This window comes from Saccostrea echinata, unplaced genomic scaffold (assembly GCF_033153115.1).
Source record: "Saccostrea echinata isolate AGI-Se365-2 ecotype Australia unplaced genomic scaffold, CSIRO_AGI_Sech_v1 ptg000086l, whole genome shotgun sequence".
Taxonomy (NCBI): Eukaryota; Metazoa; Mollusca; class Bivalvia; order Ostreida; family Ostreidae; genus Saccostrea; species Saccostrea echinata.
In genome coordinates, this window is record NW_026889835.1 from 497,137 (window position 1) to 520,909 (window position 23,773).

Consider the following 23,773-nt stretch of genomic DNA (forward strand, 5'->3'; position numbering starts at 1 on the left):
TTAACAATGCTGCACCTTGGCCATAACTTTTGAACAGTTGGCGCTAGGGCTTTCATATTTCACAATTGTATTCCTTGTGAGAAGACCTTACCTTGGGTAATCAACATATTTGACTTGTATTTTAGAAAAATTAACCTTCCCTATGTTGTTATATGGGGGCATCAGTGTTTCTCAAACATATCTTTGTTTTCAAAGGAATAAAGGTGGACAATCATAAAAATCCTTCAATGGCTAATGCTACTCAGGTGAGCATTGTGGCCCAGGGATCTCTTGTTACCTTAAATGTTTGAAAAGTCCAACTTTAATAGTACATTTTGAATATTATAGTTTGCAGTTAAGTGTAAAGTTTTACATTATGTCACGATCTTTTCGTCAGATGCACCCAGCATAAACAATTCACTTGATTGGTCAACTCAAATTATCAACATTGACATGGAAATAGTCTGTTGCTTGAGCAACCAATCAGGGATAAGAAGAACGATCCAGTCGTAAAGCTTGTGGCTAGGAGGCGTGTACAATTTACCTTGAGTGCAGCTGTCAACTATATCATGACGTAATGTGAAACTTTACACTTACTTGCAAACTATAATATTTTTTTGAATTCTCCATATTTCTTTGTAGTTAATTTTTGTTCTCCTGAAAATGTCAAAAGAGCATTCAGAGGGCCTATTTTCTGGAGACAAAGGAACAGCAGACGATCCTGGGAAGATTCATTACACTGAGCCATTTGACATATTAAGAGCAGAGGACAGGTCTAAAATTGCAGAATTTATGTTTTGGTTAGGATTAGTTCAAAATACAAGCAAATACAAGTATTTTGAATCATGTCAATAGATTAGCTGCATTTGGTCCATTGATCATGATTGTTCATATGACAGGGAACATTTAATTTGTTTAAAAATTTGTTTAATCAAATTTTTAACACCTCTTAGAAACAGGAATCTATTGATTTGGTACCCCCTGTGAAAATCCCAGCAGGGGGTATTTGTCTATTTTGGACAGTTTTTCTTTACTATTGACATTTACCAGGTCCATTATTGACATGAGTAGCAATGATATCTATACTAACACTTTGAAATTCATGGCTTTTATGAACCAGTCTCAAAGATTAGGCCAGTAAGTTATATATTGAAAATGCATTATATCTTTATTCATGGACTTCTAGCAGGAATTATAATGTCAGACTTTTGAAAAATGTGTCCCTTTGGTTCAGCATTTCAGACTACAGATTTACTTTTTTTGTCAGCGAGTGTTCTCACAAATTACTCATCCAATGGAATTAAAACCTTTTTAGGGTAAATAGGGTAAATGTTGTGTAGATGTGTGGAACAAAGGTCATTTTGTGCTAATAAGCATGCACTTGCGGGCATGAAATGAGTGGAATGACTGATATACTTAATATAGCCATAACTTTTTCATTTTTGATGAAATGCTTCAAAACTCTTTATATAATGATCTAATAATGATAATTTTAAAACATAGTCATACATAAGGATGTTCTACAATATATAAAATTTTCATGAAATTACACGCATGCATGTGTGCTGCAATATAATTGGCTTAAACTTTAAGGATGTATGATCCTCAGCAAGGAAGGATAACTCCAAAAATTAGGGATGTCAAAATATTTATTTTCCTTAGTCGAACATTGGATTGCATTATTCGAACAATAGTCGACTATTCGAAGCATTTTATGAAAGAAAAAATCTCATCGATAGTGTTTTCATAAATCAAAAAACCTTTTCGTAAATTTATGTAAAAAGTAACATCAAATGCCTATACTGTGTGTTACACACCGATGCTACTTAAGACGTCATATCATGTTCATTCATAAGTAGGTAACAATGACCTACTTTTTCAATTTAGTGGCATTCTTTTTCAAATTAATTTATCGACATTTCAGACACTTTAAGGCCTATGATCATCAAACTTTGTCATTTAATGCATCTCATGTCCTTGGAGTACGTCAGCTGAAAAGTAGGTCACCATGACCTATATTTTGAATTTTATGTTGCATTTTGAATTGATTTACAAAGAGTGTTAACATGTTATAAAGTACAAAATCTCCTGAAATTATTGTTGAATTTGAATTTTCCTGCAGTGTGCATGTGCAATAAATTTGTATGTTCTTTAAACAGAGTACATAATCAATTGTTGTCAAATAACTTTAAAGATGGCTCAGGAATGTTGTACTATTCTTCTCAACTTTGTTTTTGTTAGTTATTGAGAAGTATTGTATTTTTTAAAATTATAAATTGATAAATATTGAACAGGTTTGTGACTTTCATCTGTATATTTTGTTCATAATAATGTTTAGAATCTGTTCCTTATATTTATAGAAAAATTAGATCTCATATTTTTGTATTATTTACAGATATCATTTCAATATGCAGATTACTTCATTTATTGTTTTGAATACAGTAAACATGTAAATGCTTTGTATAGTGTATTATGTTTTGCATATTTTTACTGAGTTTACTCAGGTGACCTATTGCTATCCGTTTCCGTCCGTTGTTGTGCGTCATGCGTCAACATTTGAACATTTTCAGCTTCTTCTCTGCTACCACTGAACCAATTTCAATGAAATTTGGCACAAAGCATCTATGGGTGAAGGAGAACAAAAATTATGAATTTCATGATCCCTGCCCCCCTGGGGCCTGAGGGGTGGGGCCAAAACCACTAAAATTCATGCAGTCTTTAAAAATCTTCTTCTTTACTCCTGGACATCAAGCAGTCAAACTGTTTGCATGATTGTGATCAGCATTGAGTCCTCTACCTAAATTATGAAATTCATTGCCCTGGGGTCAGGGGTTCTAGTGCTAGGGCGGGGCTAAATAAGTATATAGTGAAAATGCATCATTTCTTGGAAAATTTTCTTTTCTGCTCCTGGGTATTAAATAAACCAACTAAGTACATAGTTATGATGAGCAAGAGTGCCTCTACCAAAATTGTGATTTTTATGGCCCCAGGTTCAGGGGTTCTGGTGTTAGGGTGGGGTTCTATTGATTATATAGTGAAAATACATGAATTCTTTGAAAATCTCCTTCTGTACTCCTGGGTATTAAATAGACTAATAAAGTGCATAGTTATGATGAGCAAGAGTGCCTCTACCAAGATTGTGAATTTTGTGGCCCCATGGTCAGGGGTACTGGTGTTAGGGCAGGGCTCTATTGATTATATAGTGAAAATACATGAATTCTTTGAAAATCTTCTTCTCTGCTCCTGGGTATTAAATAGACTTACTAAGTGCATAGTTATGATGAGAAAGAGTGCCTCTACCAAAATTGTGAATTTAACGGCCCCAGGGTCAGGGGTTCTGTTGTTGAGGGGGGGGGGGGGGGCTCATTGGTTATTGAAAATCTCCTTCTGTACTCCTGGGTATTAAATAAACTAACTGAGTGCATAGTTATGATGAGAAAGAGGGCCTCTACCAAAATTGTGAATTTTATGGCCCCAGGGTCAGGGGTTCTGGTGTTAGGGCGGGGCTGTAGTGATTATATAGTGAAAATACAGAAATTTTTTGAAAATCTTCTTCTCTGATCCTAGGTATTAAATAAACCAACTAAGTACATAGTTATGATGAGCAAGAGTGCCTTTTCAAAAATTGTAAATTTTATGGCCCCAGGGTCAGGGGTTCTGGTGTTAGGGCGGGGCTCTATTGATTATATTGTGAAAACAAATGAATTCTTTGGAAATTTTCTTCTCTGCTCCTGGGTTTTAAGCAGATGAACTACCTATATAGTTATGAGCAAGGGCCCTAATCTTCCAGAATTGTGAATTTTATGGCTGCAGGGTCAGGAGTACCATAGGGATGGGTTGTACTTATAGACTGAAAAGGAAAGAATTGTTTGAAATCTGCTCCTTGGTACATGTATTAATCAAATAATTCTGAAAAGTAAGGATGCCTTTTTAAAAATTGTGCAATGTGTGGATCTAGGCCTAAGGGTAGGGCTGGGACGATACAACATTTTCTATATCGATACGTATCACGATATTTGAGCCACGATACGATATGTATCACGATATGTTGAATTAGTTATTAAAAAAAATTTTGTATTGAAATGAACAAAACATTTCTTCACAAATGAGAATAATTTATTCAAAGAAGTTGTATATCTGTTGTAAAACAAAATTATTTTACACAAGTGGGGTTTATTATTATGTATTTCATATTTATATTTATATTCTGCATATTAATTTTTATATATCTAATCCAAAATATTAAACAAACAAAGAAAAAACATGTCAGAAATTTTTTTTGCGATATTTCGATATTTCTTCATACGTATCGATATGCGTATCATCCTCACATTGAATCGATATTCTCGATATCTCGATATATCGTCCCAGCCCTACCTAAGGGTCATGGGTTCATGTGTGGTAGGGGCACTACTGATTATTGCTGAATATTACTGATTAGTTGAAATGCATTTTTAATTCCCCTACCATGCCAATGTTATTAAGTAACAAACTAAGCAACTGCTAAGTGTATAGTTATGATGATCAATTGTGCCTCTTTCAAAATTGCGAATGCCATAGCATCTGGCTTAAAACATGAATCAAATTCAATCACTGGAAAGTTGTTACATAATGCTCAGGTGACCTATAAGGCCCATGGGCCTCTTGTTTTACTTGAATACTTGGTTGATATGAATACTTTGTTGGTATTTACGTTGTATATTGTAATGTGTTGTATATAAATACCTATATATAGACCATGACTTTCTGGTCATTTATTTGTATATCACAAGTCAGATGGCATGTAAGTAAATTGATTGACGAATTAATAGAATATACTGCTCACAATTTCTGTCAATTTATATTCTGTGGAAGCTCAGTTCATGTGATGAAAATTCAATAAATTCATAAATGATTAATATATGATTAATGCTCTTGTTTATTTAGTCATTTTGTAAATACAAAGCCCCCATAAATTTGCAGTTGTGTTGAGTTTCATAGAATATTAATATGTTTTAACCATGTTAATATTGATAAACGGCCTTGAAGGATGATTAAGTTTTGCAAAGAAATAGAATTAGAATAGAATGTGTGGAGATAATGAACAGTAATCAAGCTCAAAAGTCCATTGAAAATTACAAAATAGGAGCGGAGCAAACACTGATCTCCAAAACATCAGAGATGAGATCAAGTGCCATGGAGGAGTGAGCATTCCCTGCCTGCTGCTCACATCCGCTGTGTTCTCCTTGTCATGTTCGGGAACCAAAACGGAAAATAGGTGGACAACTCGGTGTGTAAATAATGACCTAACAATCACTTTGAAAAAAAAAGTCAATCGGCATTTTACCAAATGATAAATTGTATTTGCTGACAAGGTCATTGTATTGACCATGAAATATGACAAAAGGCTGTGCAGGTTGAAGATCTATTTTAAAGTACCTCACAATTTGTAACAATACATGTGTCATTTCTTCATTACGTTCTAAATATGGCTGGAATATTGTCCACTCGGTGTAAAAAAAAAAACAAAAAAAAGAAACAATCATTACGTTCTTGACTATTTTCAATTCAAAAAAGTTGGCACCTGTAGACAGTCACACTTATTGATTCACAGATGATCCATATGTGGAATTTTTTTTTTAACTTCAAAATAGGTTCATTAACGTTTGTTGAAGGGTCTATTTGATCACATTATTAATTGAGATTGATATGAACGTAAAAGGAAGAAACTTTTTGACAGACGAAAATACTAGTGTTAAATGTTTATCTTACATGTACTAGAAGTTAACTACAAGAGTTGGCACATAATTTGTTTCTATTTCTTTAGGTGTCTCCTTAGGCCAATTGTACAACGAAACAAAGATCTGTTTGCTAAAAAGGATAGTGAGTTAGGCCACACTAAAACTGTAACAATGAAAATAGAAACTGGTGACCACCCCCAATTAAAAACAGACCTTACAGAACTCCGCTCAACAAAAGACAAATTATTGATAAAGCTATCGATGAAATGCTTGATGCAAAAATCATACAAAGATCACAATCGCCTTGGTCTTTCCCTTTGGTAGTAGTTGGAAAGAAAGACGGAACACAAAGAATGTGTGTAGATTTTCGGTCATTAAATAAAATTGTAAGACAAGCATCCTATCCACTTCCGCTAATAGATGATATCCTAAGTTTATTGGATAAATCTAAACATTTTACTACACTAGACCTTCAAAGCGGATATTGGCAAGTTTAATTAGATGAAGAAAGTAAAGAAAAATCTGCATTTGCTTGTCATAAAGGTTTATTTCATTTTAACAGAATGCCTTTTGGTTTAAGTAATGCACCCGCAGTATTTCAAGAGCTTATGAACATTGTCCTACAAAGATACAAAAATATTTGTCGACGCCTACACTGTAAAAAAATGATGTTTAATGTAAACCTATAGGGTTTAGAAGGGTCATTTTATTTGAACATTTTAAACTTGGACTATAATCATTTCATATCATAATCATTTTAGTTATTAATAGTGAACTTATTAGTGATGGTAAAATAAAATGAAAGTTTATCAAACAAGGATGAACATTATTATAGTGTACCACATACAGTGACTTTATAATTGGAAAAGAGACTTTAATTCCATGAACCATAATTATCTTGTTAGAACAAATTTGATATTGTTGTTGGTACAATGAACTATGATTTTGTAAATCACTTTGTAGGAAAATCAATCAGAATCACAGGAGTTCGCGTACCTATCAATTTTGCCGAAATTTTCGGTAAATAAAAAAGATACGTAATACCTTATAGGTATTACGTATTTTTTTATTTAATGAAAATTTCGGTATAATTGATAAGTACGCGAACTCCTGTGATCAGAATAGACCAATCGAGTCCATTGAAACTTAGTAATAAAATTTGAATGGAAATGCAAAGTTATATAAAGATTCTTGATCAAGAGTAATAAAACTGGGAACTTTGAAGTAGATAAGTAAAAGAGCTTAGGGCTAGAACTCCTGTGGTGCGGAGATGGGGACTGAGTCCATAAACATTACTAACGTATGTTTACCTGTATTTGAGGGTGGTGCCATGTTGGGGTTCATAGGTCAACGGACAGACCTACGGACAAAGCGTAGGTGGCAGGGCAATGGTAAGACGGCCAATGGAAAGTACTTTTATATATCCGGGACCATGAATACGGGTATCCTCTGAGTACAAAATACCCTGTTTTGCCAGAAATCGGGTCATTGCCATTATCTTTCATCTTCCTAGATTCGAGACAAAATTCTAAATTCTTTGCCTTTCTTTTTAAATATTTTGGACTCTTAATTTTCGGACTTTTAGTTCCAAGCTCTTCTTATACGAGGGGTTATCAAAAAGTTCGTGGACCGGCGCAATAAAATTAAAACCGTTTTAGGTATAGCGATGAATTTTACAATATTTAGTTAGCATCATCTTTTCTATCTATAGAAAAAACCACAAATCATAGATTTTATTTTGTTGATAAATTAATAATGTTTTTGTAAGCAATGCTTTGTCTAGGCGGCGCAACCTCGAAAATGACGTTTTTTCGCCCTCATTAATACTGAGAAAAACGCCTTTGTTATGAACATCTGACATCAAAAAATCCCATTAAGGTTTGTGATGGGATGGTATTAGTCCGTAAAATTTGCAATTTTTACATCATTCGGTAAGTTCTATAAAATTTTATCGTACATTTTTTATCGAGTGTCCAAACAATTAAGGGCTCTAAAATGACGTCAAAAGGGGGGAGGGTGTTCTTTTTCCAACATTTTATAAAGTTTTGCGCGCTGAAAAAAAAAACTGTTATACTCCTAGGAAATGTTGAATCTGATTTCCGAGAAGTAAAATGCATCCAGAAGACTTGTTTTTAATGCCAAAACAGATTCCGAGAGAAAAGGAATGAACAGTTAATGTCGATTTGTACTCAAGGTATGAAAAGTCAATCACGTCAAAAAATGACGTTGGTTATTTGTGGTAGATATGTATAAAATTCAAAACTTGCGGTAAGGTTTCGTGCCGATGTATGGAATAATTATTTTACTGAAAGGACAGTGGGATTCTTGCAGCACTTTTTAGTTAAAATAGATGTTTTTCAACTAAATTATTTACTCAAAGAAATTATTAAACTCCGGGATATTGTTGTTCTGTTAGGTTTTTTTTATTAAGGAAAATTTAGCTATAAATAAAAGAAGTCACGTGATGCCGTGGTGGTGGTACACACCTTTGCATTAGACACTCTTTTATCTGTATGCAATAGTTAATAACAGTTTACCTTTATCAGTGGTTTTGGTAATTTATCAAAGTTAATTTTCTATAAAAAGTCAAAATTTCCTGAGAAACGACTTATATGCTTCATTAACGAGGCCCGATCTACTTGATCTGCGCATACGTTTTAATTAACGCAGCGTCGACTCATGCAGGCACGTCACAATACCCATTACTGCCGTCACATTTGAACACAATAACGTCACAATTAAAATGACGTCATATTGCGCTAAAATGTTTCGCTGATCTTGCTTACCTGGTTATTCTATAGACTGTGCATTGAAAGTTGACATTTCTATTAATTTTTTTAAATATTTAAATTAATAAACAACTTTGGAACCTAATAAATTTGAGGGATCGATTTTTTTGGTACAAATTCTTTAATTTATCTTGTTTGATTTCAATTTGTGAGTTTAAAAAAAACAAACACTGCAACCAAAAGTAAACGATTTTAGTCTTTCCCTTTGAACATGTTGAAGTGTTTATAACACACTTTTTTTTTATTGCGGACTTAAATATGCATGGATTATCTTCAGTTTAAAAAAATAAAATAAGTCTCTAAATCATTTCAATGCAACCCCCGAAATATTTTATTTTTCTATATATTACATGATATTAGTAAAAATCGTAATTTTTTCGCCTTTACCCACCCCCCTCCCCCCTCCTCCCTCTACCCCTTTTTTCCACGTAAAACAAAGTCGCGTGTTAAGAGAAAAATAAAGCATGGCGAGAAAATTATTTCATAATGTAAGAATTTTTTTATTTTTAGAAACTAAAACAGTATTGCAATCGTTTGTTGGTGTTATGTAAACCCACTGCGACCTATAAAATGGTTTATTCCCTGAATGGCTACTCGGAAAAAACAACAAGTAATTATCACACTCAATTAAGGGGCCTTCTAAGGGGTGCAGGTAGACTTACCTGTATGAATAATGTACTAGAATGTAAACTATTAAAATAACTGAATGGATTTTCAATTCAATTTTCTTTATTTATTTGAGCACTAGTATGAATAAATATTTTGTATACATATTTTTAAATAAATAATTTTACAAGCAAAAAACATATTAAAAACTATAAATTATCTTGAAGTTCTATTGTTTAGCAGCACTGATTTTCACATTATATATTAAATAGCACTGTTTCACTTTCATATCACACATATTTACAAGTCATTTAGTCCATCTCCGTATATCTGTATATATACTGTTCTGTAGCTTGTGTTGTTCTTGTATAACTTCAAACTTGGACTGCATCATTAGGCAAGTTCAGCACATCATTTTCTTTGACATTTGTTAACATAGTTTTGCTTATTAAAAATTTCAACTAGTGAACTGATATTATCAGGTCCTTCATCAATTAGCTTATTAACTTAGGAATACCTTAAAAATCAAAGTGATCTGTTTTTATCTTGAATCGTCTATATATTTATTATAAAAATTGAAATATAAACTTCTGTATTCTATGATGATATAAAAGAATGTTTTAAAAATGATAAATAAGTGAATTACTAGACAAGCTTTTTTTATCATACATAAATATCTATATTATTTTAAGAAAAGATCATTTATGTTAATTTATTTAAAAGAGTTTGAAAATGAAGCACAAAAAGGGGATAATAGTTTGTAAATTCTCAATCAATACTATTGAATAGTTTGGAAAAAACAAAATTAAAAGTACAATAAAAATTTATTTTTCTGAAATCTTAATTTTATTTATTTATATTCATTTATCTTTTTTTTATTCAGTATATTTCAGAAAATAAAAAAAATCTCTTAATTATAATAAAATTGAATGAATATATCTGATTGTTAAAATATTGCTTATCCAGGTAATTGAGTGTGATAATTACTTGTTTTTTCCAAGTAGCCATTCGGGGAACACACCTATAAAATACGTAGTTGGATAGAATAAATCCAAATTTTGTGTTTAGACATGCCCCCTTTTCACTGCAATAAAGGCTACCTCCAATTTTCTTTTCATTTTTTATAAGAAGAATGAGAATTGCACGATATATGTGAAAAACAAAGAATTTCATCACGTATTTTTTTTTAAATTTGTAAATTTCTTTGTTTATTAAATAGTTTTAGTATGTAATTGTGTATAAAAACACGACAAATGGTCCATATCTTGACAGTGCCCCCATTTGACTTCAATAAAGGCAAGGTAACAAAATTGCACTCTAATTTTTCTAAGCATAAAACATACGAATATATTTCAAAGAATTAAAATTTTTTATCATTCCGTTTTCGTAATTTTCAACTAGATCGGGCCTCGTTAACATACCCGATTTTATATGAAGAAAAGCTTTTATCATGTTGTGTTGATTCCTTATTACCGAGAGTAAAAGTAAATAATATTGGGAAAATTAAAACAAAAATCATCTCGAAATTGAATTTCTTAACACAAGGAATATGCGTTTAATCATATTGTACATAAGTAGTGATCTTAGTTCGCTTCTTATCAGTGTTGTTTAAGAAAAAGAGAAATTATTTAAAGCAATATCTTGTAATGGACAGGCAAGAGAAAATGGTAATGAAGTTAACCTCGACCAAAATACGGTTGTTACCACTACCGGCCTAGTAAATTCGTCAAAAATAAACAATGATATCTTCAGAAATAAAGTGTTGATATATTTTGTACACGATCCGGTCTATCTGATCACGGATGTAAAATGGCGCCAAAACGTTACACAAACGCTACGTAAATTTCAAAACCATACCATGTATCAAAATATTCTCCAAAAATGGCAGATTTTATATCTTTGATCTCAAAATTCACTTTGGCCGCAATGAACGCGATTCATGAAACTAACATATATTTTTTATATTAACGCAACAATGTTTCGATATAACAACACCTTGTGAATCGCGTTTCCAATAAATTGAGTTTATATGTTATTCCGGATTTCAAGTTGAGAAATCTAATGTGAACTTATTTTTTTAATTAAAGGCACCGTAATTGCTGTAAAGAATTTTAAAAGTTTACAAAATAAGTCAACTCATTATCATTAAGAACTTAGACTGAACAATAAATTAGGTAGACAACATATTTTAGCCACCCTTCAGGTGAAAATTACCGATATGATAACGTTAGATCAGCATGCTTAACGATTGAAGTAAAAGTGTTCATCTGACCCCCCAAAACAAAAAATATTAAAAATAGAATTTTAAGATTGTAAAAGTACGTAGATAAGTAAATGTGCAAATAATCAAGACTTTTAGCACTTGTTTATGTTTCTTTTGCAACTAATATAATTGTTTATTTCTCGCCTGCGAATGATTATGAATATTTTTTAAGAAATAAGTATCATTTTTTGAGTGTTATTGGGATGTAAAACGGGTTGGCACATGATCAAATCTTCCATGTTTCGGGCTTTATGGAAAATTTGATCATGTGCCAACCCGTTTTACATCCCAATAACACTCAAAAAATGATACCTTATTACTTATATTTACATTTGTGACTTATTCATACTTTAAATTTGCCTGATTGTGACTTTTAACGTGTGAAATGCATTATTTTTCAAACCCAAAGGCATGTATGTAATCCACTGAACGCGCGTCGACCCTTTATGACGTCACTGAGAAATTACGTCGAACGTTTATCCATACGAACATCTATGACCTCTTGACCCGATACCTGTATTTATGCGCTTGCTTTCAGTAGTGTTATATAAAGGAAAACATTTGCAAATGTAAATATACGAATATGAATTGCAATAAACTCATAGATGGCGTCACAATAGAGGCAATCAGAAGTTGGACGGTTATTCGCTATTCACCATTCGAATGGCGAACCCCAGGCTGTCTCCCGGTTCGCTATACAAATTACCGTAAATGTCCTAATAATTTTTTTTTTCAAAAAACTTTAATAACGCAGTATATTCCGTGTTTAAGAAAAAAAGCAAAGACATCACTTAAAGAAGAAGACTGAGGATCCCAAACCAATGCAGCTAGCCTGACCAAAATGATGAATATTTAGCTAGCCTGGTCAAAATAAGGGGGGAAAACGTTTAATACGATTATAAGTTTTTATATGTATTTCTGAATAAGAGTACATTGCCCGGGGGGCTGGCTAACACCCTGGATCCCATATTTAAATCTTCATATTTTTACAGGGGAGGGGTATGGGAGGGACCCTTCCACTGTCAAAAGGAATTTATGTTACAAGACCGGGAACATATTTAGCTCGCCCGGTAAAAATTGAGAAAAACCCTTATAATTCTATTATATGTATTTCTGAATAAGAGTACATTGCCCGTGGGTCTGGCTAACATCCTGGATCCCATATATAGATCTTCATATTTTTACAGGGGAGGGGTATGGGAGGGACCCTTCCACTGTCAAAAGGAATTTATGTTACAAACCGGGAACATATTTAGCTAGCCCGGTGAAAATTGAAAAAAAACCCTTATAATTCTATTATATGTATTTCTGAATAAGAGTACATTGCCTGGGGGGCTGGCTAACACCCTGGATCCCATATTTAGATCTTCATATTTTTACAGGGGAGGGGTATGGGAGGGACCCTTCCACTGTCAAAAGGAATTTATGTTACAAGACCGGGAACATATTTAGCTAGCCCGGTGAAAATTGAGAAAAACCTTTATAATTCTATTATATGTATTTCTAGATAAGAGTACATTGCCCGTGGGCCTGGCTAACACCCTGGATCCCATATTTAAATCTTCATATTTTTACAGGGGAGGGGTATGTGAGGGACCCTTCCACTGTCAAAAGGAATTTAAGTTACAAGACCGGGAACATATTTAGCTAGCCCGGTGAAAATTGAGAAAAACCCTTATAATTCTATAATATGTATTTCTGAATAAGAGTACATTGCCCGGGGGGCTGGCTAACACCCTGGATCCCATATTTAGATCTTCATATTTTTACAGGGGAGGAGTATGGGAGGGACCCTTCCACTGTCAAAAGGAATTTATGTTACAAGACCGGGAACATATTTAGCTAGCCCGGTGAAAATTGAGAAAAACCTTCATAATTCTATTAAATGTATTTCTGAATAAGAGTACATTGCCCGTGGGCCTGGCTAACATCCTGGATCCCATATATAGATCTTCATATTTTTACAGGGGAGGGGTATTGGAGGGACCCTTCCACTGTCAAAAGAAATTTATGTTACAAGACCCGGAACATATTTAGCTAGCCCGGTGAAAATTGAAAAAAAAAACCTTATAATTCTATTATATGTATTTCTGAATAAGAGTACATTGCCCGGGGGGCTGGCTAACACCCTGGATCCCATATATAGATCTTCATATTTTTACAGGGGAGGGGTATTGGAGGGACCCTTCCACTGTCAAAAGGAATTTATGTTACAAGACCCGGAACATATTTAGCTAGCCCGGTGAAAATTAAAAAAAAAAACCTTATAATTCTATTATATGTATTTCTGAATAAGAGTTCATTGTCTGGGGGGCTGGCTAACACCCTGGATCCCATATTTAGATCTTCATATTTTTACAGGGGAGGGGTATGGGAGGGACCCTTCCACTGTCAATAGGAATTTATGTTACAAGACCGGGAACATATTTAGCTAGCCCGGTGAAAATTGAGAAAAACCTTTATAATTCTATTAAATGTATTTCTGAATAAGAGTACATTGCCCGTGGGCCTGGCTAACATCCTGGATCCCATATATAGATCTTCATATTTTTACAGGGGAGGGGTATGGGAGGGACCCTTCCACTGTCAAAAGGAATTTATGTTACAAGACCGGGAACATATTTAGCTAGCCCGGTGAAAATTGAAAAAAAACCCTTATAATTCTCTTATATGTATTTCTGAATAAGAGTACATTGCCCGGGGGGCTGGCTAACACCCTGGATCCCATATTTAGATCTTCATATTTTTACAGGGGAGGGGTATGGGAGGGACCCTTTCACTGTCAAAAGGAATTTATGTTACAAGACCGGGAACATATTTAGCTAGCCCGGTGAAAATTGAGAAAAACCTTTATAATTCTATTATATGTATTTCTAGATAAGAGTACATTGCCCGTGGGCCTGGCTAACACCCTGGATCCCATATTTAAATCTTCATATTTTTACAGGGGAGGGGTATGTGAGGGACCCTTCCACTGTCAAAAGGAATTTAAGTTACAAGACCGGGAACATATTTAGCTAGCCCGGTGAAAATTGAGAAAAACCCTTATAATTCTATAATATGTATTTCTGAATAAGAGTACATTGCCCGGGGGGCTGGCTAACACCCTGGATCCCATATTTAGATCTTCATATTTTTACAGGGGAGGAGTATGGGAGGGACCCTTCCACTGTCAAAAGGAATTTATGTTACAAGACCGGGAACATATTTAGCTAGCCCGGTGAAAATTGAGAAAAACCTTCATAATTCTATTAAATGTATTTCTGAATAAGAGTACATTGCCCGTGGGCCTGGCTAACATCCTGGATCCCATATATAGATCTTCATATTTTTACAGGGGAGGGGTATTGGAGGGACCCTTCCACTGTCAAAAGAAATTTATGTTACAAGACCCGGAACATATTTAGCTAGCCCGGTGAAAATTGAAAAAAAAAACCTTATAATTCTATTATATGTATTTCTGAATAAGAGTACATTGCCCGGGGGGCTGGCTAACACCCTGGATCCCATATATAGATCTTCATATTTTTACAGGGGAGGGGTATTGGAGGGACCCTTCCACTGTCAAAAGGAATTTATGTTACAAGACCCGGAACATATTTAGCTAGCCCGGTGAAAATTAAAAAAAAAAACCTTATAATTCTATTATATGTATTTCTGAATAAGAGTTCATTGTCTGGGGGGCTGGCTAACACCCTGGATCCCATATTTAGATCTTCATATTTTTACAGGGGAGGGGTATGGGAGGGACCCTTCCACTGTCAAAAGGAATTTATGTTACAAGACCGGGAACATATTTAGCTAGCCCGGTGAAAATTGAGAAAAACCCTTATAATTCTATTTTATGTATTTCTGAATAAGAGTACATTGCCCGGGGGGCTGGCTAACACCCTGGATCCCATATTTAGATCTTCATATTTTTACAGGGGAGGGGTATGGGAGGGACCCTTTCACTGTCAAAAGGAATTTATGTTACAAGACCGGGAACATATTTAGCTAGCCCGGTGGAAATTGAGAAAAACCTTTATAATTCTATTAAATGTATTTCTGAATAAGAGTACATTGCCCGTGGGTCTGGCTAACATCCTGGATCCCATATATAGATCTTCATATTTTTACAGGGGAGGGGTATTGGAGGGACCCTTCCACTGTCAAAAGGAATTTATGTTACAAGACCCGGAACATATTTAGCTAGCCCGGTGAAAATTGAGAAAAACCGTTATAATTTTATTATATGTATTTCTGAATAAGTGTACATTGCCCGGGGGGCTGGCTAACACCCTGGATCCCATATTTAGATCTTCATATTTTTACAGGGGAGGGGTATGGGAGGGACCCTTCCACTGTCAAAAGAATAAATAAATTTATGTTAATGGTACTTGTTAATAAACAATTGCATCATCTCTGTATTTTTACGTCAGGAATCGGAAAAAAAAACTTCGAGGTTGTTTTCTGATTGTTTAGGTGCGATTGATTGAACAATCATCGGACTCGGAGACATCTTAGCCTCGTAATTTATTTTATATTACGACTTTTATTATGCCCCCGTAAAAGAAATTTGTGGGGGGGGGGGGCATAATTTTTTTTGTGTCCGTCTAAATGTCTAGTTTTCCCTCTGTTTGTTTGTCCGCAAAAACTCTAACCTTGCCCATGACTTTTGATTTAGTGGAGCTTTGACTTTCTCATTTCACATGTGTATTTCTTGTGACAAGACCTTTCTTTGGATACCACCAAATTTGACCTTTTGACCTTGTAGTTTGACCCACTTTTACACAAAATTTCCAAACTTTTTCTTTGTCCATATCTTTTGAACAGTAGATACCAGGACATTTATACTTCACATATATTCTTTATGGGGAAACATTTTATTGGATACCAACAATTATGACCTTTTTTGAACTTGAACTTGTAGATTTCTGTCCTTGTGAAAAAACTCTAACCTTGGCCATAACATTTTGAACGGTAAGGGATAGGGCTTTTATACTTCACATATATAGTCCTTGTGAGTAGTTCCTTTATTTGATACCAAGAACTTTGACCCTTTGACCTTGACCTTGAAATTTGACCTACCTTTAAAAAGCATAAGTTGAAAAGGATAAGGACTAGTGCATTCATACTTTACATATTTCATCCTTGTGACAAGATCTTTCTTTCTTTGGGTACCACCAAATCTGAACCTTTGACCTTAGCCTTGGACCTACATTTCAAATTTGACAACCTTGACCCTAACCTTTGAAGTGGTAGGGCTAGGGCTTCCATACTTCACATATGTATTTTTTGTGGCAAGTCCTTTCATTCGGTACCAATAACCATGACCTTTTGACCTTGACCTTGGAGTTTTCAGTACTTATGAAAAAACTTCAATCCTGGCCATAACTTTTAAACGCTGAGTGCTAGTGATATTTCACATATGTAATCCTTTTGACAGGACCTTTTATTTAATATAAAGAATTATGACCCTTTGACCTTGGAGTTAGACCTACATTTTAAACTCGGTAACCTCGGCCATAACTTTTGAAGGGTTAGAGCTAAGGCTTCCATGCTTCGCATATGTATTGTTCATGGCAAGACCTTATAATTGATACTAATTGCCTTGACCTTGGAGATTTCCGTACTTATGAAAAAAAAAATTTAACCTTGGCCTACTTTCATATTTCACAATTGTATTTCCAATGAGAATACCCTACTTTGGATACCAATATATTAAATTTGCATGTAAGAAATGTTTGACCTTTGCTATGTTGCCATTTGGGGGCATCAGTGTTGCACGAACACATCCTTTTTTAAATTTGTTTCTCAACGAAAATGAAGAGAAATTCTGCATTTTATAGTAGTAATATCTAAAATATAAGTTCATTTTTTTCAGTTGTAAAAATTTCATTATCAACTTTTGTTTGATATTATACAGATATAGATCCACAGATACAGTTGTGTATATCGACTTCAAAGAAAGGGGCAATACTCTTTTTGTGAAGTAGATATATCTATGGATTGATTGACTGAAAGGACTACGTTTGTTTGTTTTTTTTAACTGAAATTAATAAAACAAAATGACTTGTATAAGCCATACGTTTCCTCTTTCTTCTTTTTATTCCCAAAAGAAGTTTTGAGGTGTATATAGGAATTATCTTGTCCGTGTAGATGTCTGTTCGTTTCGATTGCTGTCTGGTTGCCTGTGCAAACGGGTCCGATCCATATCTTTCTTATGGTGAAACTTTATAATCTACGTATACTTTTTCCTACAAAAATTGCTAAAGATCCTATAAAAGTTGCCCATGACCTAAGGATGTCGCATGACTTTAACCAAAGATCATTAAGACACGTTCAAGGTCACTAAGAGAAAAATTTCAAAATTTGTGTCCGGCCCATATCTTTCTTATATGTATAAACTTTTTGAGTTCCCAATTTACGCAAAGATTACTTATGAATTGAGGTTGTTATTTTCTTCCCCATGCAAAAAACTTGAATTTACCACTGTCATGACCTTGACTCATAGTAATTTGTGCAAGTTCAAGATCACTAAAAGAAAAGTGCATGATTTATTTCTAGTCAATATATTTATACAAAATTTTATTCACAGAAGTGAATGGGATTGGGCAGCAGGCAAAGCCTATTTTAGCCCTCTCCCTTTCTAGTCAATATCTTTCGTATTGATAAATTTGGTGGGTTCTTCTTTGATACAAAGATTGCTTATGACCTAAGAGTTTGACTTGACCATTATTCAAGGTTATATGTGTAAGTTCAAGGTCACTGGATGAAGAAAAATGAATTGATATTAGATCAATATCTTTCCGAGATGAGTTTCTATTTTATTTGGTCAAGTTCAAGGTCTTGTCCATATATTCACTTCGAAATAATTTTATTCCTTTATCAATTACAAATATCCATACATAACGCATGTTCAAATGTCAAAGTAAGCCATCAACTGTAAAAGTCAGTGTTTCTTGGAATTAAAAGCCTTTAACTCAATGTGTAAACAAATTGTGAACACCAATACTAGTCTTAGTAACTTGGCACTTTCTCTGAAAAAACTATCAGGGGTATTGTCCCTTTTGAACAATTCTAGTTTAACACAAATTAAAGAAAACTAGAGGTACTGAGCGCAACGAGCTCACTGCCCCAGCCTCCCATATGATTATAATGACAACGTCACTGTTTTGCTCTTGGAGCCCCGACAAGTGTCAGATAAAAAGTAAAATTTCAGGTGCACAATGAAATTATGTAATGCAGAATCTGTTAAAGTATCATTAAATATTATTACTAGAGATTACGTCACATCATGGCTGACGCAAAATAATTCCTGAATCTCCCCTTCCGATTCTAGCATTTTGAAACGAGACTGGAGCTGATTTTTTAATAAGATGAAAAACAACATGTAAACTTCCTATATTGACCAGATTTATTAAAATTTATAGGGCATGTTGATTTTATACTGTATTTGAGAGGGGAGTGATTAAGCTTTAGACTTGATTTTCAAGCACCAAAGAACTATCTACTGTTTATGTCGGTCTCTCGATTGGCAAATAGTGTTGGAAGACTTTCCGCGGTCTAGTTCCTTATATCTTAAAATCTTTTGTGAAACTCATTAACATGGCTTTAAATTGACCAAAATTGTGAAATTCATGGCCCCAGGGTCAGGGGTTCTGGCTCCAGGGTGGGGCAATATAGATCATTTAGTGAAAGTGCATTATTTCTTTGAAAATCTTCTTCTCTGTTCCTGGGTATTAAATAAGGTAACTAAGTACATAGTTATGAAGAGCAAGAGTGCCTCTTCCAAAATTGTGAAATTCATGGCCCCAGGGTCAGGGGTTCTGGTGTTAGGGCGGGGCTCTATAGATTATATAGTGAAAATGCATTAATTCTTTGAAAATCTTCTTCTCTGCTCCTGGGTATTAAATAAAGTAAATAAGTACATAGTTATGATGAGCAAGAGTGTCTCTTCCAAAATTGTGAATTTCATGGCCCCAGGGTCAGGGGTTCTGGCCCCAGGGTGGGGCTATATAGATCATATAGTGAAAATGCATTATTTCTTTGAAAATCTTCTTCTCTGCTCCTGGGTATTAAATAAGTTAACTAAGTACATAGTTATGATGAGCAAGAGTGCTTCTTCCAAAATTGTGAAATTCATGGCCCCTGGGTTAGGGGTTCTGGTGTAAGGGCGGGGCTCCATTGATTATATAGTGAAAATGCATTAATTCTTTGAAAATCTTCTTCTCTGCTCCTGTGTATTAAATAAAGTAACTAAGTACATAGTTATGATAAGCAAGAGTGCCTTTTCAAGAATTGTGAATTTCATGGCCCAAGGGTCAGGGGTTCTGGTGTTAGGGCGGGGCTCTATCGACTATCTAGTGAAAATGCATTAATTCTTTGAAAATCTTCTCCTCTGCTCCTGGGCATTAAGGTGATAAACTAAGTACATAGTTATGATGAGGAGGTGGGCTCCTTCCAGAATTGTGAAAGTCATGGCTCCTGGGTCAGGGGTTCTGGTGTTAGGGCGGGACTCTATTAATTATATAGTGAAAATGCATTAATTCTTTGAAAATCTTCTTCTCTGCTACTGGAGATTATTTAAACAAACTAAGTGCTTGATTATGATGCATAAGGATGCCTTTTTAAAAATTGTGAATTTCATGGCCCCAGGGTCAGGGGTTCTGGTGTTAGGGCGGGGCTCTATTGATTATATAGTGAAAATGCATTGATTCTATGAAAATCTTCTTGGTACTGGAGATTATTTAAACAAACTAAGTGCATGATTATGATAGGCAAGGATGCCTCTTCCAAAATTTTTAAACATATGGCCTCACTTTTTGGGGTTCTTGAGGAGGGCTCTATTGATTATATAGTGAAAATGCATTAATTTTATTAATTAATCATTAATTAATCCTGTCTGCTCCTTAACATTGAGCTGATAAATAAATTGCTTAGCTAAGATGAAAATGGGAGCTTCGAACAGAATTTTTAAATCTTGTGGTCTTAGGGTCAGGGGTTCTGGCATAACGAGGAGGGGGGGGGGCTTTTGATAATATAGTGGAAAAGTGTTAATTCTTTGAAGTCCATAGTTTTGATGATGAGGGTAACTCTTCCAAATGTGTAAATTTCTTGACCTTTGGTCTTGGGTTCTGGTGTTAGGGTAAGGCTTTGTTGAATCTGTAGTGAAAATGCATTGTACCTGTGAAATTCTTCTCTGCTTCTGTGCATATCGGAAGCAAACTGAGTAAAAGTTTAAATGATATAAGTAAGCGTATTTCTACCAGATTCTTGAACATCTGGACCATTTGTCTAAGCATTCTGGTCCTGGGCAGGGCTCTATTAATTTGTATTCTACTGAGAGAAGTTATTCCCCTTTTCCATTCACCTTTGATAATTAATCACTATAAATAATGTATTTGAAAGGTTAATAGAATAAGATAATTATGCAAGAATGTTTATCGTATAATTCAAAAAGTACTTTCTTAGTTTTAATAATTAGGCAGACCTGTAAGTAATAGATAAATAAAAATGAGACAAAAATAACTTATCTTATTAAAAGTTCTTCAAAGACCATAAGAGAGGTCAATGCTAGAGGTCTTAATATGGGTTTAAAAATAGTACAGAAGCACTAATAGTTTGTTAATAGTCTGCATGGTGATAATGTTAAGTGGGGGACAGATTAGAACTTAAGTTATGAGTTGATACTGAATACTAGACTAATTATTTTGTTGATCCTGATCTTCCTACTTCTCTTGCTTTAGGGCAACAAAGCTTCATCTATCAGTGTATTAAAGGAGGAATGCCACACCAAAATTTTATTTCATAGACCTTTAAGACATCCCTGATAAGTAGTGGTTTCAGCATTAAAAGGCCAATATTAGCTCTTAATTATTTAATAAGAATTTTTTTCCTATTTTTCATAGAAATTGAAAAAAATGTTTTATTTGCAAATAAGTTGCTTTATGATTTAAAATTTGCTCTTAATAAATGCATAATATGAACGTCTAATAAAATATGTTAATAAAGGCTGGATAGACATTTTAATTTTTTAAATAAAAAATATTTATGAAAATAAAACACATAATTTGTGAATATTTCTTAAACCTATGGTTAAAATCTTCGTAAAACTAGCCACAACTAGGGAGAATATGTTAGGCAATCATATTTTAAAAAGAAATTAAAATGAAATTGCGAAATTTTAGAGAGATTATTTTTTTTTAAATTTTGGCCAATCCCGATCGAAATTAAACTGATCCCAACCAGAATTTGTAATAATTGGAAAATAGATAATATTTTCACAAAATACTAGCTTGTTTAAGTGTAATATAGGTTAAAAAGTAATTGATCTTATTAATCAAATAGATTTCTAAGTGGTAAATACAAAAAAAGATAGTAAATTATTATTTTATTTATTTTGTGTTAATTTTGATCGGGATCAGTTTTATTTTGATCGGGATTGGTCCAAATATTAAAAAAATTATTTTCCCTAAAAATTCTCAATTTCATTTCAATTTCTTTTTAAAATATGATTGACCAACATATTCTCCGTAGTTGTGACTAGTTTTATGAAAATTTTAACCATAGGTTTAAAAAATATTCACAAATTATGTGTTTTATTTTCATAAATAATTTTTTATTTAAAAAATTAAAATGTCTATCCAGCCTTTATTGACATATTTTATTAGACATTCATATTATGCATTTATTAAGAGCAAATTTTAAATCATAAAGCAACTTAATTGCAAATAAAACATTTTTTTTCATTTTCTCTGAAAAAATGCAAAAAATTCGTATAAAATAATTAAGAGCAAATATCGGTTTTTCAATGCTGAAACCATGGTTCAAAAGGGATCTCTGAAAGATCTATTAAATAAAGTTTTGGTGTGGCATTCCTCCTTAACTTCTAAATTGTTGTATTATACTCAGGTGACCGTTAAGGCTCTTGGGCCTCATGTTTAGTACAAACAAGCAATTCTTTTGTCAGTTTAATTTTATGTACTGATTTATTTTCAAATGGATAAATTCTGGTTCTGTTGCACCGAAAGCGAAAGCAATTCTTCCAACCTACTAATACTTTAATATATACATGTAACTATACCCTACAGGTGTTTATTATTTATGTGAAGTGTTACTAAGTTTTACATGTCATAATTATTAAGATAAGCGGACTGATATATTAAATTCGACAAAGTATTTCAAACTAAATGTAACATTTTCCCATGTGCTTAACTTTGTAAAGTGTGTCCAGCTGTGGTCAGCCGACCAAATCGTAGACATTTAAACTATAAATGTTTCGTACGCCTCTTTCCTGCAGATTACACACCAAATACGCCCACCTTCTTAGCATTTTTACCATAAAGTGCAGAAAATCGCACTTTGATGCAGTGATAATTTTCAACATTGAACGCATCTGAAAACAATTCATGAAAAAATCACTCTTGGAGATGTGTCTTTTTCTGCACAATTGCTATCAAAGTTCTAAAACAGTGATTTTTTTTTTGGTCAAAATGCTACCGATATTCGGCTGTTTTCCCTCATAAAAAAAAGCTATTTTTTCCCAATTATTAGTATATTTTTCCCAATTTCAAACATACGGGAAATTACGTTTTAATTTTGAACAAAAGTCGCTAAATTTGCTGACAGAGTAAATACGTTTTTATTCTTCAATTTTATTCTCCAAATCCATCCATATGCAGCCGATTTTTTAATGAATGTGTAAAACAATGCAGATATCCATATAAGCAGATAAGTAGCTTATAAAATCCTAAATGAATTGGTAAATAGATCCCAGACACAAGTCATGTTGACATAATGATTTTGGTTTGATAGAGGGTCAGGCTAATATCAGGAAATGGTCAACACTACAGGGTTTCACTAAAATCAGGAATAAACAAACAGTAAAGACTGTAAACTTGATTACCAATATAAGACAGTTTACTAAATTATGAGTCTAAATGCTGGTTGTTTTTTTTTTTTATTTTTTATGAAATTAGACAAAGGTGTGACTGATATTTAAGCCATGTTCACATTCAATAAAATATTCATGTTATTTTTTTTAAAATGATTATTTTATGAATTTAAATCAAGTTTAAAGATAAAATCAAACAAAAACTGTTGTTGTTACTTATGTTTGATTATTTTATGTAATTTTTGGCATTCTAATTTACTATAAATGATTTTTCCCAATTGAGGAAAATGTCGCTAATTTTTCCCAATTCAAAAGGAGGGGGTGGTGGTTTAAAAAACAAAAAAAAATCACTGTAAAAGTTTTGGGGTTATAAACAACAGTTAAGTTGTGATCAAACAGTCACTTCTTGAATGAAATAACAAAGAAAACCAGTTCTGGTTAACAAGAGCACATTGTGAAGTAATCATACTTATCCATGCCTCATTGCACACAAGGTGGTGTACAGTTTCTCAAACAATGGAAATACATCTTTTCCTTA

The 23,773-nt window shown here is 33.6% G+C and overlaps 1 protein-coding gene and 4 long non-coding RNA genes across 5 annotated transcripts in view; 1 reads left to right on the forward strand and 4 right to left on the reverse strand.

The window, feature by feature from the left end:
• LOC133177144 (uncharacterized) overlaps positions 1-883 on the forward strand; it is a 65,411-nt gene extending 64,528 nt beyond the window's left edge. Inside the window, exon 7 of the mRNA XM_061312253.1 lies at positions 622-883. Coding sequence (XP_061168237.1) covers positions 622-834 — 213 coding nt within the window. The 3' untranslated portion in view covers positions 835-883. The remainder of the gene's footprint in view (positions 1-621) is intronic.
• Positions 1-3,333, reverse strand: part of LOC133177148 (uncharacterized) — a 46,093-nt gene extending 42,760 nt beyond the window's left edge. Inside the window, exon 1 of the long non-coding RNA XR_009719612.1 lies at positions 3,150-3,333. This is a non-coding gene — a long non-coding RNA (uncharacterized LOC133177148). The remainder of the gene's footprint in view (positions 1-3,149) is intronic.
• A 50-nt stretch (positions 3,334-3,383) lies between these two features.
• Positions 3,384-4,651, reverse strand: LOC133177146 (uncharacterized). The gene is made up of 2 exons (XR_009719610.1): positions 4,357-4,651; positions 3,384-3,939 (listed from the first exon to the last, which is right to left on the reverse strand). It is a non-coding gene; the product is annotated as an uncharacterized LOC133177146 (long non-coding RNA).
• A 3,668-nt stretch (positions 4,652-8,319) lies between these two features.
• Positions 8,320-10,508, reverse strand: LOC133177145 (uncharacterized). The gene is made up of 2 exons (XR_009719609.1): positions 10,116-10,508; positions 8,320-9,051 (listed from the first exon to the last, which is right to left on the reverse strand). It is a non-coding gene; the product is annotated as an uncharacterized LOC133177145 (long non-coding RNA).
• Positions 10,509-13,416: 2,908 nt separating this feature from the next.
• LOC133177157 (uncharacterized) lies at positions 13,417-15,704 on the reverse strand. Its single transcript, XR_009719621.1, has 2 exons — positions 14,794-15,704; positions 13,417-14,205 (listed from the first exon to the last, which is right to left on the reverse strand). It is a non-coding gene; the product is annotated as an uncharacterized LOC133177157 (long non-coding RNA).
• Between the last annotated feature and the right edge of the window lie 8,069 nt (positions 15,705-23,773).